This window comes from Podarcis raffonei, chromosome 8 (genome assembly GCF_027172205.1).
Source record: "Podarcis raffonei isolate rPodRaf1 chromosome 8, rPodRaf1.pri, whole genome shotgun sequence".
Lineage (NCBI taxonomy): Eukaryota > Metazoa > Chordata > Lepidosauria > Squamata > Lacertidae > Podarcis > Podarcis raffonei.
In genome coordinates this window covers 81321586-81335523 of record NC_070609.1, presented here as the reverse complement: position 1 = coordinate 81335523, position 13938 = coordinate 81321586, and the positions used below count along the sequence as shown (strand labels likewise).

At 48.5% G+C, this 13938-nt stretch overlaps 1 protein-coding gene across 6 annotated transcripts; it reads right to left on the bottom strand.

Moving 5' to 3' along the window:
* Nucleotides 1-3053: 3053 nt before the first annotated feature.
* On the bottom strand, nt 3054-11692 carry CPLANE2 (ciliogenesis and planar polarity effector complex subunit 2). 6 transcript variants are annotated; one of them, XM_053401103.1, is made up of 7 exons: nt 11615-11633; nt 9240-9390; nt 8209-8334; nt 7840-7992; nt 5776-5900; nt 4979-5115; nt 3054-3866 (listed from the first exon to the last, which is right to left on the bottom strand). In XM_053401103.1, exons 3-7 carry the CDS (start codon nt 8312-8314, stop codon nt 3599-3601), a joined length of 789 nt encoding a protein of 262 aa, XP_053257078.1. In that variant the 5' UTR covers nt 8315-8334; nt 9240-9390; nt 11615-11633; the 3' UTR covers nt 3054-3598. The 6 variants fall into 6 exon arrangements, with proteins under 6 accessions (XP_053257078.1, XP_053257077.1, XP_053257075.1 ...); XM_053401102.1 differs by lacking the exon at nt 11615-11633 and adding an exon at nt 11507-11572; XM_053401100.1 differs by lacking the exon at nt 9240-9390 and having other exon boundaries at nt 11615-11692.
* Between the last annotated feature and the right edge of the window lie 2246 nt (nt 11693-13938).

Here is a 13938-nt window from a genome sequence, read left to right as displayed (position 1 = left end):
ACCATGGCCAGCAAGAATCAGGAATGGAACATATGAAACTGGGTGTGAATTAATGAATATACAACAAGTGAATAACTATAGATTACTGTTTTAATGTGATTACAGTGAAGAAACTCTGTGAATAAAGATGAAGGATTCATTGCTTCTCAACATTTGAGGTAAAGTTGTAATGATGGTCTGGAGGGAGACTTTTGCTGAAATTTATTGATAATAATGCCATATTTTTCCGTCTATAAGACATCCTCATGTATAAGACTCAGATTTAAGAAAATGGGGAGAGATGGCCCAGCGTATAAGACCCCTAATTTTTGACATTATTTTTACGGGGGGAAACCTAGTCTTATACACAGAAAAATACAGTAATTGGAGAACCCCTTTTAGACTTTTTGCATGGAAGGAAAAATGAATGAACTTGAAATGTCTGAGTCTGAGAAAATCTCAACGAGCAGATGGAGTGAATACTTTAGGATAGCTCTGTTGGTAGACCATGAGACTCTTAATCTGAGGGTTGTGGGTTTGAGTCAAACCCACACTGCAGGGGGTTCAACTAGATGACCCTTGTGGTCCCTTCCAACTCTACAATTCGATGTTTTTTCATTCTTTTATTATTTTTATCTTCCCGCTTCTTTTTCTTCTTCTTTCCTTGCTTTGCTCTTGCTTCTGTTAGGTTTTTTGTTTTTCTCTTTGTGTTTTCATTTAGATTCATTTTTTAAATGTATTGTATTATGAAAAAGCCTCGTTTTAAAAAAGAAGATACTGGGGTAATCACGTATGAGAAGTTGCCTCCGCTTCTCTGGAGAGGTAGGAAAACCTCCCAGGCCCCTTAGCCTCCCCTCTAAGCTGCTGTGGCGTCAGGGATTAAGTGGACATAGAATCATAGAGTTGGAAGAGACCACAAGGGCCATCGAGTCCAACCCCCTGCCAAGCAGGAAACACCATCAGAGCACTCCTGACATATGGTTGTCAAGCCTCTGCTTAAAGACCTCCAAAGAAGGAGACTCCACCACACTCCTTGGCAGCAAATTCCACTGTCAAACAGCTCTTACGGTCAGGAAGTTCTTCCTAATGTTTAGGTGGAATCTTCTTTCTTGTAGTTTGGATCCATTGCTCCGTGTCCGCTTCTCTGGAGCAGCAGAAAGCAACCTTTCTCCCTCCTCTATGTGACATCCTTTTATATATTTGAACATGGCTATCATATCACCCCTTAACCTCCTCTTCTCCAGGCTAAACATGCCCAGCTCCCTTAGCCGTTCCTCATAAGGCATCGTTTCCAGGCCTTTGACCATTTTGGTTGCCCTCCTCTGGACACGTTCCAGTTTGTCAGTGTCCTTCTTGAACTGTGGTGCCCAGAACTGGACACAGTACTCCAAGTGAGGTCTGACCAGAGCAGAATACAGTGGCACTATTACTTCCCTTGATCTAGATGCTATACTCCTATTGATGCAGCCCAGAATTGCATTGGCTTTTTTAGCTGCCGCGTCACACTGTTGGCTCATGTCAAGTTTGTGGTCAACCAAGACTCCTAGATCCTTTTCACATGTACTGCTCTCAAGCCAGGTGTCACCCATCTTGTATTTGTGCCTCTCATTTTTTTTGCCCAAGTGCAATACTTTACATTTCTCCCTGTTAAAATTCATCTTGTTTGTTTTGGCCCAGTTCTCTAATCTGTCAAGGTCGTTTTGAAGTGTGATCCTGTCCTCTGGGGTGTTAGCCACCCCTCCCAGTTTGGTGTCATCTGCAAATTTGATCAGGATGCCCTTGAGTCCATCATCCAAGTCGTTGATAAAGATGTTGAATAAGACCGGGCCCAAGACAGAACCCTGTGGCACCCCACTAGTCACTCTTCTGTGGAGCAGTTAGGCCCTTGCTGAGAGCCTTTCCTTACACGTCACGATTTCTCACAGCACAGAGTTTGGGGAAGGCAGCCAGTTACAATCCCACCCCATTGGTCCATCTTGCAGGATGATTGTGAAGGCAAATGCTAAAACACTGCATACTGGGTTAACGTTCATCACAGAATTGCAGAGTTGGAAGAGACCATGAGGGTCATCTAGTCCAACCCACTGCAATCATCACCCTGAGATTAAGCATCCCATGCTCTACCGAGTTCTCCGATGCCACGAGAGCGGTGTCAGCAGGAGGGATGAGGGCACAGGTAAAGCCAGCCCTGGGTTGCAGCCACTGAATCAGGCTCCCCTCGTAGGAAGGAGCCTTTTAAGGTTCAGATATCAGAAGAAGAAGAGTTTGGATTTGATATCCCGCTTTATCACTACCCTAAGGAGTCTCAAAGCAGCTAACAATCTCCTTTCCCTTCTTCCCCCACAACAAACCCTCTGTGAGGTGAGTGGGGCTGAGAGACTTCAGAGAAGTGTGACTGGCCCAAGATCACCCAGCAGCTGCATGTGGAGGAGCAGGGAATCGAACCCGGTTCACCAGATTACGAGTCCACTGCTCTTAACCACTACACCACGCTGGCAGGTTCAGCAGGGAGGCAGTGGTGGGCAAGGATCTGAAAAGTGCAACCATTTTTCTACATTCCCGTTTTCTGCCTGGGGGTCCTGCAGATTCCTGCCCACCCAGAACCTTCCAGTGGGGTTGTGTCAGGAAACCTCTAACCAAAGTTTATCATCAGAAGGGAAAGAAAGGACCAGCTTGCACTGAGCTGAGGGGAAAGCAGCCAGCAGCCACAAAAGCCGTGGAAGGGATCCATGGAAACGTTCTGTGGAGACAGCGCCTGCGTCCCCCTCCTGCCCCCAAGTAAGCCTGGCAGATATCACGTATGGCAAGTCCCAAGACACTTTGGACCATCTTCTGCCTGTCGTTTGGGCAACGTTCACTGCAAAGCACTTAGGTCTTCCAGCCGAACAGCATCTCCAGACCTGCCGCGTCTTTCAAGACACAGAATTTGCCGGGCGAGGGGAGATCCATGGGGAAAGAAGCAGGGGGTGCTGCTGTTTTGACCTCAGCAGGAGCCCAAACTGGACTGGGGGGCGGGCGGTGGCTGGGATGCTGCTACTGAGCCTTTAGCAGAATGAAGCACATGCCACACAAGCTCTCTGATAAATGAAAGCCATTTACTAGATTTCTTGGCATGAAAGCAACACCAAACTACAGAGGAGGGGGCTGTGTACACTTTGCCCACTCTCTGTGGGCACGATCTGACTCCACCACAGGGAGAGGTTGATTTCCTTTTGGGACACCTTCTGCTAGTGGCTAAGGAGAAGGCAGAAGTATTCCTCACTCTTCTTCCTACCAAGTCGAATCCCAGAGCCGAAATTCAGTGTTAACAGACCCCGGATTAATCTGCGCAAACAATAAGGGTGCTGTGGGCTTCGTGGAGGTGGCGGGGGAAGAGTCTCTCAGAGGGCCACCTGGCCTTGAGGAAGCTGTCTTCTCCATCAGCCAGACCTGTTCTTTCCTAAGCATGGCTATAATGTGTTCCTGCCACCATGGTTGCCATGGCAGCGATGGCTTCGGCCTAGCGGTCCTCCAGGCCCAGGCTTGGAAGAAGCCTTTTTACTCAAAGGTCTTGAGTGCCACCCAATGGCTCATCTGGGGGAAAAGGCTATGAAAAAAGACGGGCCACCCCAGGATACTTTTACCAGGGATTTTGCTCTTCCAGGGGCCCAGGAGTCATGGAGGGAGCGATGAGGCCGGCCACCAGTTGGTCCTGCCGCCAGAGATGCTCTGCCAGCCCGTTCAGGAGGTGGGCCACATCCGAGAGTCCAGCACGGCCGTCCAGGGTCTGTCCGTCGGCCAACCGTGGCGCGTTGACGCTCTTGGCCCGCAAGACCGGCAAGCCCCAAGTATGGCGGAAGGCAGTCACGTCCCGGTCCGTGACGTCGGTGTGGGCGAACTGGTCAAACCTGGAGAGAGCCGGTCAAGGAAGTGGATCGCCAGACACTCAGGCCCCCCCCATCAAGGTTAATGTGGGCCCGGCAAATCTCTCTCCACACAGACCACAACAAAGGTGTAGCAGCTCCTCTCTGAAGACCCCGGCCTGAGGGATGAGCTCCCTTTGGGGAGGAACATGCCTTTTTTAACAGTGTGGTTAAACTGGCCACTTTTATTCTGAAGCAAAAACTGCCCAGTCCAGGACTTGCTCCTACAAAAGTCTGGATCAGGCCCCTGCGGCAGCCTTTTCCTCAACAGAAAAGTGGCCAGCTTTAGCCTGCTTTTAATTCAGTGCATTTATCATCACACAAAGTTTGGCCCTGATCCACACTCTTTCGTTCTACTATTTAATTATTTTGCTTTCAATGTTTTATTCTTTCCTAACTTTTCTACAACTATAATCAAAGCAGCTCAAAATCATGGTGATGGGGACCCCCCCACACACACCCTAAACAACCCAGAAAATAAAATGAAACAACAATGTGTCTATTTTATTTTCTTGACACCTTCCATTTCCAAAAGACAAAAATTTGTTCAGAGATCCATTTTCTCCATCTGTCACCCTCTTTACTTGCTTTTAAATGGGCTCTTTAGACTGGTATATTTTATTACACAGAGCATCTGGTGACAATGTTTTTCATCTGAAGTTGCTGAGCTGGCTTTTTAACATGATGGTTTTTGTTTTTTTAAAACCTACACCCAGGGCAACTCAGTTCCAGCACCTCTCAGGTGGGTGCCATTGCCATTCTAAGAGAACGAGGGAGGTGTCTACGGTGAGATCCAGCACCTCTTTTTCTAGAAAAATAGCACTGCTACACTACATTTTTACCTGCAAGTCTCCTTTGGTGTGATTTTTATCTTGGAAAGGCAGGATAAAGAAGGTGAAAACAAACAAGCAGTCATGAGTACCTCTGAGCATGCGCAGTGTCTTCCTCCTGTGCAAACTTTTCACTTAAAGAAAGAGATCCTAAGGGTAAAATGCACCTGAGCACATGCAGAGTTGCCTTCCCCTTCAAGCACCTTGCAACAAGTCGTGAGTTTTAATGACAGAGTGTGCACACACACCAAAGAGCTGGAAGGATACTTGGTGCCAACCACCATTCTGATGGCATTATTGGCCCCATCAGCCACCCGTGAGATTTGGTTTGGCAAGTCGTCAAAGGATGCCCGATCTGTGAATGAAAAGAGGAGCAGGAGACCGTCCACTTTCTCTGTGCAAGCCTGTTGGGGCATGGGGAGAGGAGAAGCAGAAATCAGCCCACCTTTTTCTTCCCTTGTTTCATCATTTATTTAAAAAATGGTATATCCTGTTTTTCAGAAGCATTTTCCCACAAGGAAACAAGGACAAATAAGCAAACATACAGCCAGCAATATGTTAAGCAAAATTTAAAGGCAATTAATGAAATTGTACGTTAAAAGAATGATCAGCAAAACTTAAAATCACAATATGATGAGAGGTTTTTTTATAAAAGCAATGCAAATGTTAGGAGCCCAATTAACACCGTTCTGAAATTTTACATATTCTTTTAAAATACAGTCAAAACAAATCTCTCATATCCGTTGACTTCCCATCCACCTTTTCAGAGTCTTCTTTTACTCCCTTATAGAGAAGCTATATTACTCACAATTTGTAAAAACTGAAAATTTTATTTAATTTTTTTTGAATTAAGGAAACAAACAAATACATACTGTTCTGAAAAAGCAGCAAAGAACAGGGCCTGCTGTACAACATATAGAGATGTGGGACCTGCCTGATCTCTCTTGGAAGGGAATTAGCAATGGTGCGCCTGACCTGATCCCAACAGCAGATGTTTCTCTGAATGTCAGGATGCAGCTCGGCTCTGTGAAGAGGCCTGAACCTCCTTCTGCAAGCACACTCACCGGCAAGACGTGATCAAACTTCTTAAGGACGGCTTCGCCACAGTCCCAGAAGGAGAACTTGAAGAAGATGGCTTTCCCACTCTCTCTGAGCTTGGCTGGCCAATACACAGTTGTGGTCTGGATCCCTGCAACACAACCGCTTCAGCTAGAACAGAATCACGGGTGTCTCGGCTTTCAACTTAAAAAACAGCAACCCTAGGGATGCAGGTGGCACTGTGGGTTAAACCACAGAGCCTAGGACTTGCCGACAAACTTCAATGGTGCCCACACGCTTCCACTCGCGCACTGCCACTCTTCTCAGTTGTCGGACGTTAGCAGAGTTCACACGCAGCGTAAAATGGCTTGTCTGTGTCGACGTGGTGTCTTCAATAACTCAGCTTGACACCAGTTCTTCTAATCTAACACTCTTGTATTTAGAAGCATAACAAACAGAAAAGAAAACCTACAGAATCTAGCTGCATGTTCGCACTGTTCTGACTCTTAACAAAAATGAAACTAGCTTGCTCTCATTCTCAGACAGACTGCTCTTCAGAGAGAGCTCAGCCCCCACAGAGCACAGATCAAAGGAAAATGCCGGGTCGTGTGGGCAATGCACCCAGTGAATCAGAACGCTCCTGGAGTGTTAACTCTTGGCTGTCCAGAACCATGTCCCCCTGCTCATGATCAGGATCCTGAAGCAGCCCAGGAGCAGTGGAGCAGTATAGATTTGGAACAGTGGTTTGCAGAGGGGCATAGTTCTGAAGACAAAAGTTGGGACGATCCAGGGGGTGAACAGCAAAATGAAGAACAGGAAGAGAGAGAGCTAACAGACTCTGTCTTGCTGGAAGGTATTCAGCATATCAGTCCAAGGTCACATAGAGTGGATAAGGAGGCTATACAAAAAGCACAGTGGTTGCAAGATCAGGTTGCAAGACAGAAGTGACTAGGGGGGAAGTGGGTGGAATCCTTAATTGGGAACACCTTTATTCTGAGATACGGGTGGCGCTGTGGTGTAAACTACTGAGCTTCTTGGGCTTGCCAATCGGAAGGTCGGCAGTTTGAATCCCCACGACGGGGTGAGCTCCCGTTGCTTGGTCCCTGCTCCTGCCAACCTAGCAGTTCGAAAGCACTTGCGGGAAGGTAAACGCCGTTTCCATGTGCTACCAGAAGCAGCTTAGTCATGCTGGCCACATGACCTGGAAACTGTCTGCGGACAAATGCCGGCTCCCTCTGCCAGTAAAGCGAGATGAGCACCGCAACCCCAGAGTCGTTCGCGACTGAACTTAACTGTCAGGGGTCCTTTACCTTTACCTTTTATTCCAAGAATGGATGCTTTGTTCTTTTGCTGTGATCATTAAAGACTTAAATGGTAAGGGACTCTTTTCACTTTGTCCTGCTTATCTACAGCCAAAGCGGGGGGAGGAAGCCAAGTCCCCAGAGCCTGACAGCATTTCAGAGAAATGCTATTTTAGGCAAAGTGATACGTTAATTTGGGCCACATCACCAGGCTTCTGGATTTCACAGAACTCTTCCTCAGACACTTTTTCCTAAGCAAATATGTCATGAAATTCAGAAAGTTGCACAGTCCTGCACTCATTGAAGTCACTCCAACAAGACTGCTTTTATCTCCTTTGTCCATTGGGACCCACAAAGCAACTTCTGCCGGTTGAACTTCATGATTACAAATATAACTCTGGCAGCATGAGGCCTATAAAGGTAAAGGGACCCCTGACCATTAGGTCCAGTCGTGACTGACTCTGGGGTTGCGGCGCTCATCTCGCTTTATTGGCCGAGGGAGCCGGCGTACAGCTTCCGGGTCATGTGGCCAGCATGACTAAGCCGCTTCTGGCAAACCAGAGCAGCGCATGGAAACGGCGTTTACCTTCCTGCCAGAGTGGTACCTATTTATCTACTTGCACTGCGTGCTTTCGAACTGCTAGGTTGGCAGGAGCAGGGACCAAGCAACGGGAGCTCACCCCGTCGTGGGGTTTAAGATGGAGGCAATGAGCTCAGTTTTGCAAAAGGAGAAATATTTCCTTGGAGAGGGAGAAAACCGCGACTGTCTCCTTCCCTTGCCAGCATCACCTGTTGTCTCGTGGTGGACCAACGGCACCTCCAGACCAGCCAGCTTGGCCACCAGTGCAGTCTTGCCCACGCCGCTCTTCCCCGACACGAAGACCTTGTAGCTTGCAATATCAGCACCCACTTGTGGGGGCAGCACTGGCCTTTCAGTCAGCCCTGCAAAGGAACAGCAAGCCCTGTGAGTTGGCCGCTGCAGCCTCAAGCAACCCAAAGTGAAAGCACACATTCCCAGCTCACAAAATGTGGAAACGTGTCAGAGTTATGGCAGTAAACTGACAGTGCCTCTGAGCACGTGCAGAGCGCCTTCTCCTTGCCAGAGAAGTCTGCAGTCCTGTTTGCATGCCAAAAGGCTCTTGTCACTCCCCTACTCACCAAACAGCCTGCGCTTGCTCTGGCGCAAGAGAGTGGCGAAGTATTCCTTGCCCTCTGGAGTCTTGTGCCAATCCGTGACGACGACAGATCCTGGGGGGACAATCATACTCACTTTCCTTGATATTTCTGCAAAGCAAGACAGAGCAAGTGGTGACTACGAGGATATAGGGGAGAGACTGCAGACGGCACGGAGCCCCAGGAAATGGCAGGCAGAAAAGCAGTGTGTGTGCAGTGTGATCCCAGAACATGTTTTGGGGGAAAATTCGGAAGAAGGGTGTTAAAAGCTCAAGCTTAGTGGTTTCCACCCTAACCACCCGCCCACCCCTACATTCTCCAGTAACATAGAGGCTGGTGCACTCTGCACATGCTCAGAAACATCCCTTCTCCATTATTCCTTCCTGGAGGAAGCCTCAGAAAGGAATCCCCTGCAGCTGCAGCCAGGAAGAACTGGGCTGGCCCTATCATTAGACAGAGAGCGAGGCATCTGCCAGGAGTCTCCTAAGCTGCTGCTGCCACCTTGTCCTATTGCCTGAGATTCAACAACCAGCTGAGCCAGATCCTGTACAGGGAATGGGGTGGGAATCCTGCCTCTCAAGTGCTTCAGGCAGAAGAATACCTTGAGATGGCCCTGGCTGAGGAGGCACCCCCTGCACAGAGAGGAAGTAGGGACGCATAAGGACAGCCTGCAGCTGGATTAGGCCAGTGGCCCACCTGGCCCAGCACTCAGATAGACACAGGTGTCACAACACTTTGCCCGCTCCTGTGATTCTAGGAGGCATGAGGCGTCTGACAGAGGAGAGAGAGACAGAGACCCATTGGTAGCTTTGCCCTCCATGAAAAAGGGAGCAGGGCGAGAGGTGTAGCCAGGGGGTCAGCTGCTGCCCACCCCCCTAGCAATCAAGAAATAAATAAAAATACCTAACTAAAAGTAGAAATAATCAGAATATTTAAAACTGAAATGCTCACAAAGAGCAGTTGAAGGAGCTGAACGCAGCAGACCTAGTAAAAGAGGAAAAAATCTTTTACCGTACCAACAAAAAGGCTCTGCTCATTTCTCTTGCTCAGCCATGCAGCAACAGCAGAGCGGTCCTTCAGTACTTGTGGAGAGTAAAGACCTGGTCAAGAATGATGGGGCAGTGTCTCAATTGGTTACGCTTGCTGAATGTGCACAGAAAAACTGCACTGGAAGAAAAAGGAGGAATTTGAGAAGGAAGTGCAGTACTGAAAAGGTTTCCAGCCAATCCAAGAAAACTTTATCTTAAGATGCAAACAGGCGTGTTCTTTGTCAATTTTGCTAAATATACTCGTTAACCGCATGGAAGGTACTCCCTGGTGTTATTGTTCTATTTAACTTCCTAGTTTTCAAACGACTGAAGATTTGGATGGATTTTTCTGAGCACTTGGGATCAAAAGAAAGTAATTTAGAACGGCCTTGGTCCTGTATACCTGAAGGAGTGTCTCCACCCGCATTGTTCAGCCCGGACCCTGAGGTCCAGCACCGAGGGCCTTCTGGCGGTTCCCTCATTGCGAGAAGTGAGGTTACAGGGAACCAGACAGAGGGCCTTCTCAGTAGTGGTGCCTGCCCTGTGGAACACCCTCCCTTCAGACGTGAAGGAAATAAGTAGCTATCTTATCTTTAAAAGACACCTGAAGGCAGCCCTGTTTAGGGAAGTTTTTAATATTTAATGCTGCATTGTTTTTAACACTTGATTGGAAGCCAGCCAGATGGGCGGGGTATAAATAAAAAATTATTATTATTATTATTATTATTATTATTATTATTATTATTATTATTATTTGTTGTTGTTGTTGTTGTTGTTGAGACGTTTCATTCCGAATCTGTGAGATAGAGGATGATGGCAGGTGGGCTTCCTGCCCCATCTCACCCCACCCCTCAACATCAATCCTGGCTAGGCAGAAAGGTGCCCTCTTACATCATGATTACATGATGTAAGCTCAACATCAAAAAAACGAAGATCATGGCCACTGGTCCAATCACCTCCTGGCAAATAGAAGGGGAAGATATGGAGGCAGTGAGAGATTTTACTTTCTTGGGCTCCATGATCACTGACAGCAGCCACAAAATTAAAAGACGCCTGCTTCTTGGGAGAAAAGCAATGACAAACCTAGACAGCATCTTAAAAAGCAGACCTTGCCAACAAAGGTCTTTTTAGTTAAAGCTATGGTTTTCCCAGTAGTGATGTATGGAAGTGAGAGCTGGACCACAAAGAAGGCTGATCGCCAAAGAATTGATGCTTTTGAATTATGGTGCTGGAGGAGACTCTTGAGAGTCCCATGGGCTGCAAGAAGATCAAACCTCTCCACTCTGAAGGAAAACAGCCCTGAGTGCTCACTGGAAGGACAGATTGTGAAGCTGAGGCTCCAATACTTTGGCCACCTCATGAGAAGAGAAGACTCCCTGGAAAAGACCCTGATGTTGGGAAAGATGGAGGGCACAAGGAGAAGGGGACGACAGAGGACGAGATGGTTGGAGACTGTTCTCAAAGCTACAAACATGAGTTTGACCAAACTGCGGGAGGCAGTGGAAGACAGGAGTGCCTGGCGTGCTCTAGTCCAGGGGGTCACAAAGAGTCGGACACGACTAAACAACTGAACAACAACAACAACAACAACAAAAGTTTTCAAAGGACTGAAGATTTGGACGGATTTTTCTGAGCACTTGGGATCAAAAGAAAGTAATTTAGAACTACTGTGGTTTAGAATGTTACAGATAGGTAGCCGTGTTGGTCTGCCACAGTCAAAACAAAAAAAAATTTTTTTCCTTCCAGTAGCACATTAAAGACCAACTAAGTTAGTTCTTGGTATGAGCTTTCGTGTGCATGCACACTTCTTCAGATACACATCTGAAGAAGAATCTGAAGAATCTGAAGTATCTGAAGAAGTGTGCATGCACACGAAAGCTCATACCAAGAACTAACTTAGTTGGTCTTTAAGGTGTTACTGGAAGGAAAAAATTTTTTTTTGTTTTGATTGTGGTTGAGAAGTTTCATTCCGAATCTAAGAGACAGAGGATGATGGCAGGTGGGTTTCCTCCCCCATCTCACCCCACCCCTCAACACCAATCTTGGCTAGGCAGAAAGGAGCCCTCTAAGGGGAGGCGGCCGTTCCCAGCCCCGCAGCACAAACCTCCCAAGACTCAAACCCCGCATGCAGAAAAGGACCCGATCCCTGGACCCTGGCTTGGCCCCCTTAGCCCTGCCAGGCCCGGGGCAAAGGGTACCCAGCTGCCCCGACCTCCGCAGGGACCCCCGGCGTGTGTGTGTGTTTTCCAACCCACCGATCCTCCCCACCCTCGCGAGGTCGCCTGCTCAGCCCACGAAAGGCAACCTCGTCCCTTCGCGAGCTGCCCCTTTAAGAAGGTGCGCCGCTTCCACCCTCGCCGTACCTGGGCAGACATTTCCGCCCCGCTTGCGTCTGGCGTCACCACGTGAACGAAAGGTTCCGCCCCGGCCCCGCCCCCCAGCCGTTCACCAAAGAGCTACGAAAGGGGAAGAGAGGCGCATCCTTTCGAGACACGGCTTTGAATGCCCATCTCATTCAAGGGCGAGAAGGTGGTCCGGCCGTAGCGCCGCAGGAACCACTGCAAGATTTGCGCGGATTTGCGGCTGGGCAAGAAATGAGTCGCTGCTCTTGCGCGCCGAGGGCTTGCTTGTGTAGATAGCGGGTTGTTTTTGTTTTTCAGTGGTTAAGCATTTAAGCCGCCCAGAGTTGCTATTATTATTATTATTATTATTATTATTATTATTATTATTATTATTATTATTATTAATTTAAGGTGGCAGCCATGGGCGTAGCCAGGATTTTATGTGTGTGTTGGGGAGACATAGCTGTCAACGTTTTCCTTTTTTTAAGGAAAATTCCCTTATTCCGAATAGGATTCCTCGCAAGAAAAGGGAAAAGTTGACAGCTATGGTGGGGGGGGGCGCCAAAGTTGTTGAGCATCTTTTTAAGGAAATCGCGGATAAAAATACCCCGTAAATAGGACATTGCGGAGGGCAATTGACGAAATCTTGGGTCTCCTCCAAAAGGATGCCAAAGTTTTGCGCTCGTTTTGCGCCACGAACACCTTTATATTGGTACTGGCCACCTTTTGCCAATGTCCCTAAAAGCCTCCCCCCAACCCCACGACTCTCGGAGCTGCCCCAACGTCGGAAGGGGGCTTCTGCAGAGCACCACACACACACACACACACACACACACACCCCGGAGCAACAAAGAGGACTTGATTTTTTTATTTTTAATTTAATTGCAAAAAATCCATCAGGGAGTAGGGGGTGTTGGTAACATGGAACGAAAGGAAAATGAAATCTACACAGATCCCTTTTCACTTTCCTCTTCTTAAATATCACGCACGATCCACTTCCATTCTTACACCGGGGTGGGGGTGAGTCTACAAGGACGAGTGGGGGAGGCGAGTGGGGTGCGTCTTGGGCGCACCTGAGTCATTTTCTAGCAACGGGAGGGGCAAGCACGCATCTTGCCATCTTACACGCAGCTCATGATGTGGATTTTGCTGGTCGTGGCGGTGGGGAGCGTGGAAGCTGGGCGGGGCCTTTTTGCCATTCATAAGTCAGGAAATGAGGATGGAGCTGGAAAGATCACAGGGTGTCTGCCACGGGTGGGACCCCCCCACAAACGAAGCACCCACAGGACCGGTTCCCCCAGGGTGCATTTCAAACCCTGATAAGGGGTGGGGATCACTATTGCAGCCCCCCACGCGGCACTGCCTCCCTCTTGTAGGGCAGAAGTGAGCGGTGGGGGGTATTGTCACTCCAGCCAGTAGCGCCAGGGAGCCACCAGCAATGGCTGCGTCTCTTTCTCCATCAGGCGAATACAAAATAAAAGCAGCTCCCCCCCCCCAAAAAAAAATCAAGGACTAAAGGCATTTGAAGGGAGGCGGTTGTGAAATACGGAAGAGCCTAGTAGGTGAAGATGTTGCCCAAAACATAATGCTGGATTTCTTGGAGGGGGGGGGAGAGAGAGAACAGCTCTAAATTTTGTGGGGGGGGCGCAGTTGTGGCAACTTAGCAGTCATTGAGAAAGCTTATCATTTTTGCAATGCAAAGGAAAATTTTGCCAAGTGCTTTCGAGGTGGAGGGGAGGGCGAGGGGGATCATGTCCCCACGTCCATTAAGTCAAAAGCATGTTTTAAGACAGTTGTGTAGTTCAGGAAGGTGGGATTTCAATCAGCTGGTATCATATGGGGTGGGGGTGGCAGTGGTAGATCCTGGACTCCCCACCCCATTCCTGTCTTACTCAGCAAGTAGAGCCAGGAAAAGGGAGCTTTGAAATGTATGGAGCTTTCTTTTCATCCTTTCTGGTCCTAGAAGTAGGGAAGATGAAAAGCGCTGGGGACATCCGGCAAGACAGGTGGCCCGAAGCAAAAGCATAGACCACTGAAAGCAGCCAGTGGCCTCTAGGGACGGCCTTCCCACCTGCCCACCATCTGGGGAGAAGGCTGGCCTGAATTTTGGCCTGGAACACTTCAGGAAAACCTCGAGAAGCCACTTCGTATGATTGCTGGCAATGGAAGGAGCTACATATGTAGTTTTTCATCAGAGGGAGTTTCTGCTCAACAGGCAGGCCACAGAACTGCCTCCCACTCACTCCAGGGCCTGTCCCGCTTTTTATGCTGTTGAGTCTGCCGTCCCCCACTCCCCCCGCCAATGGCACCTTCCAAGGCTAGGGACCAAGGGGGCAGCCTAGTGC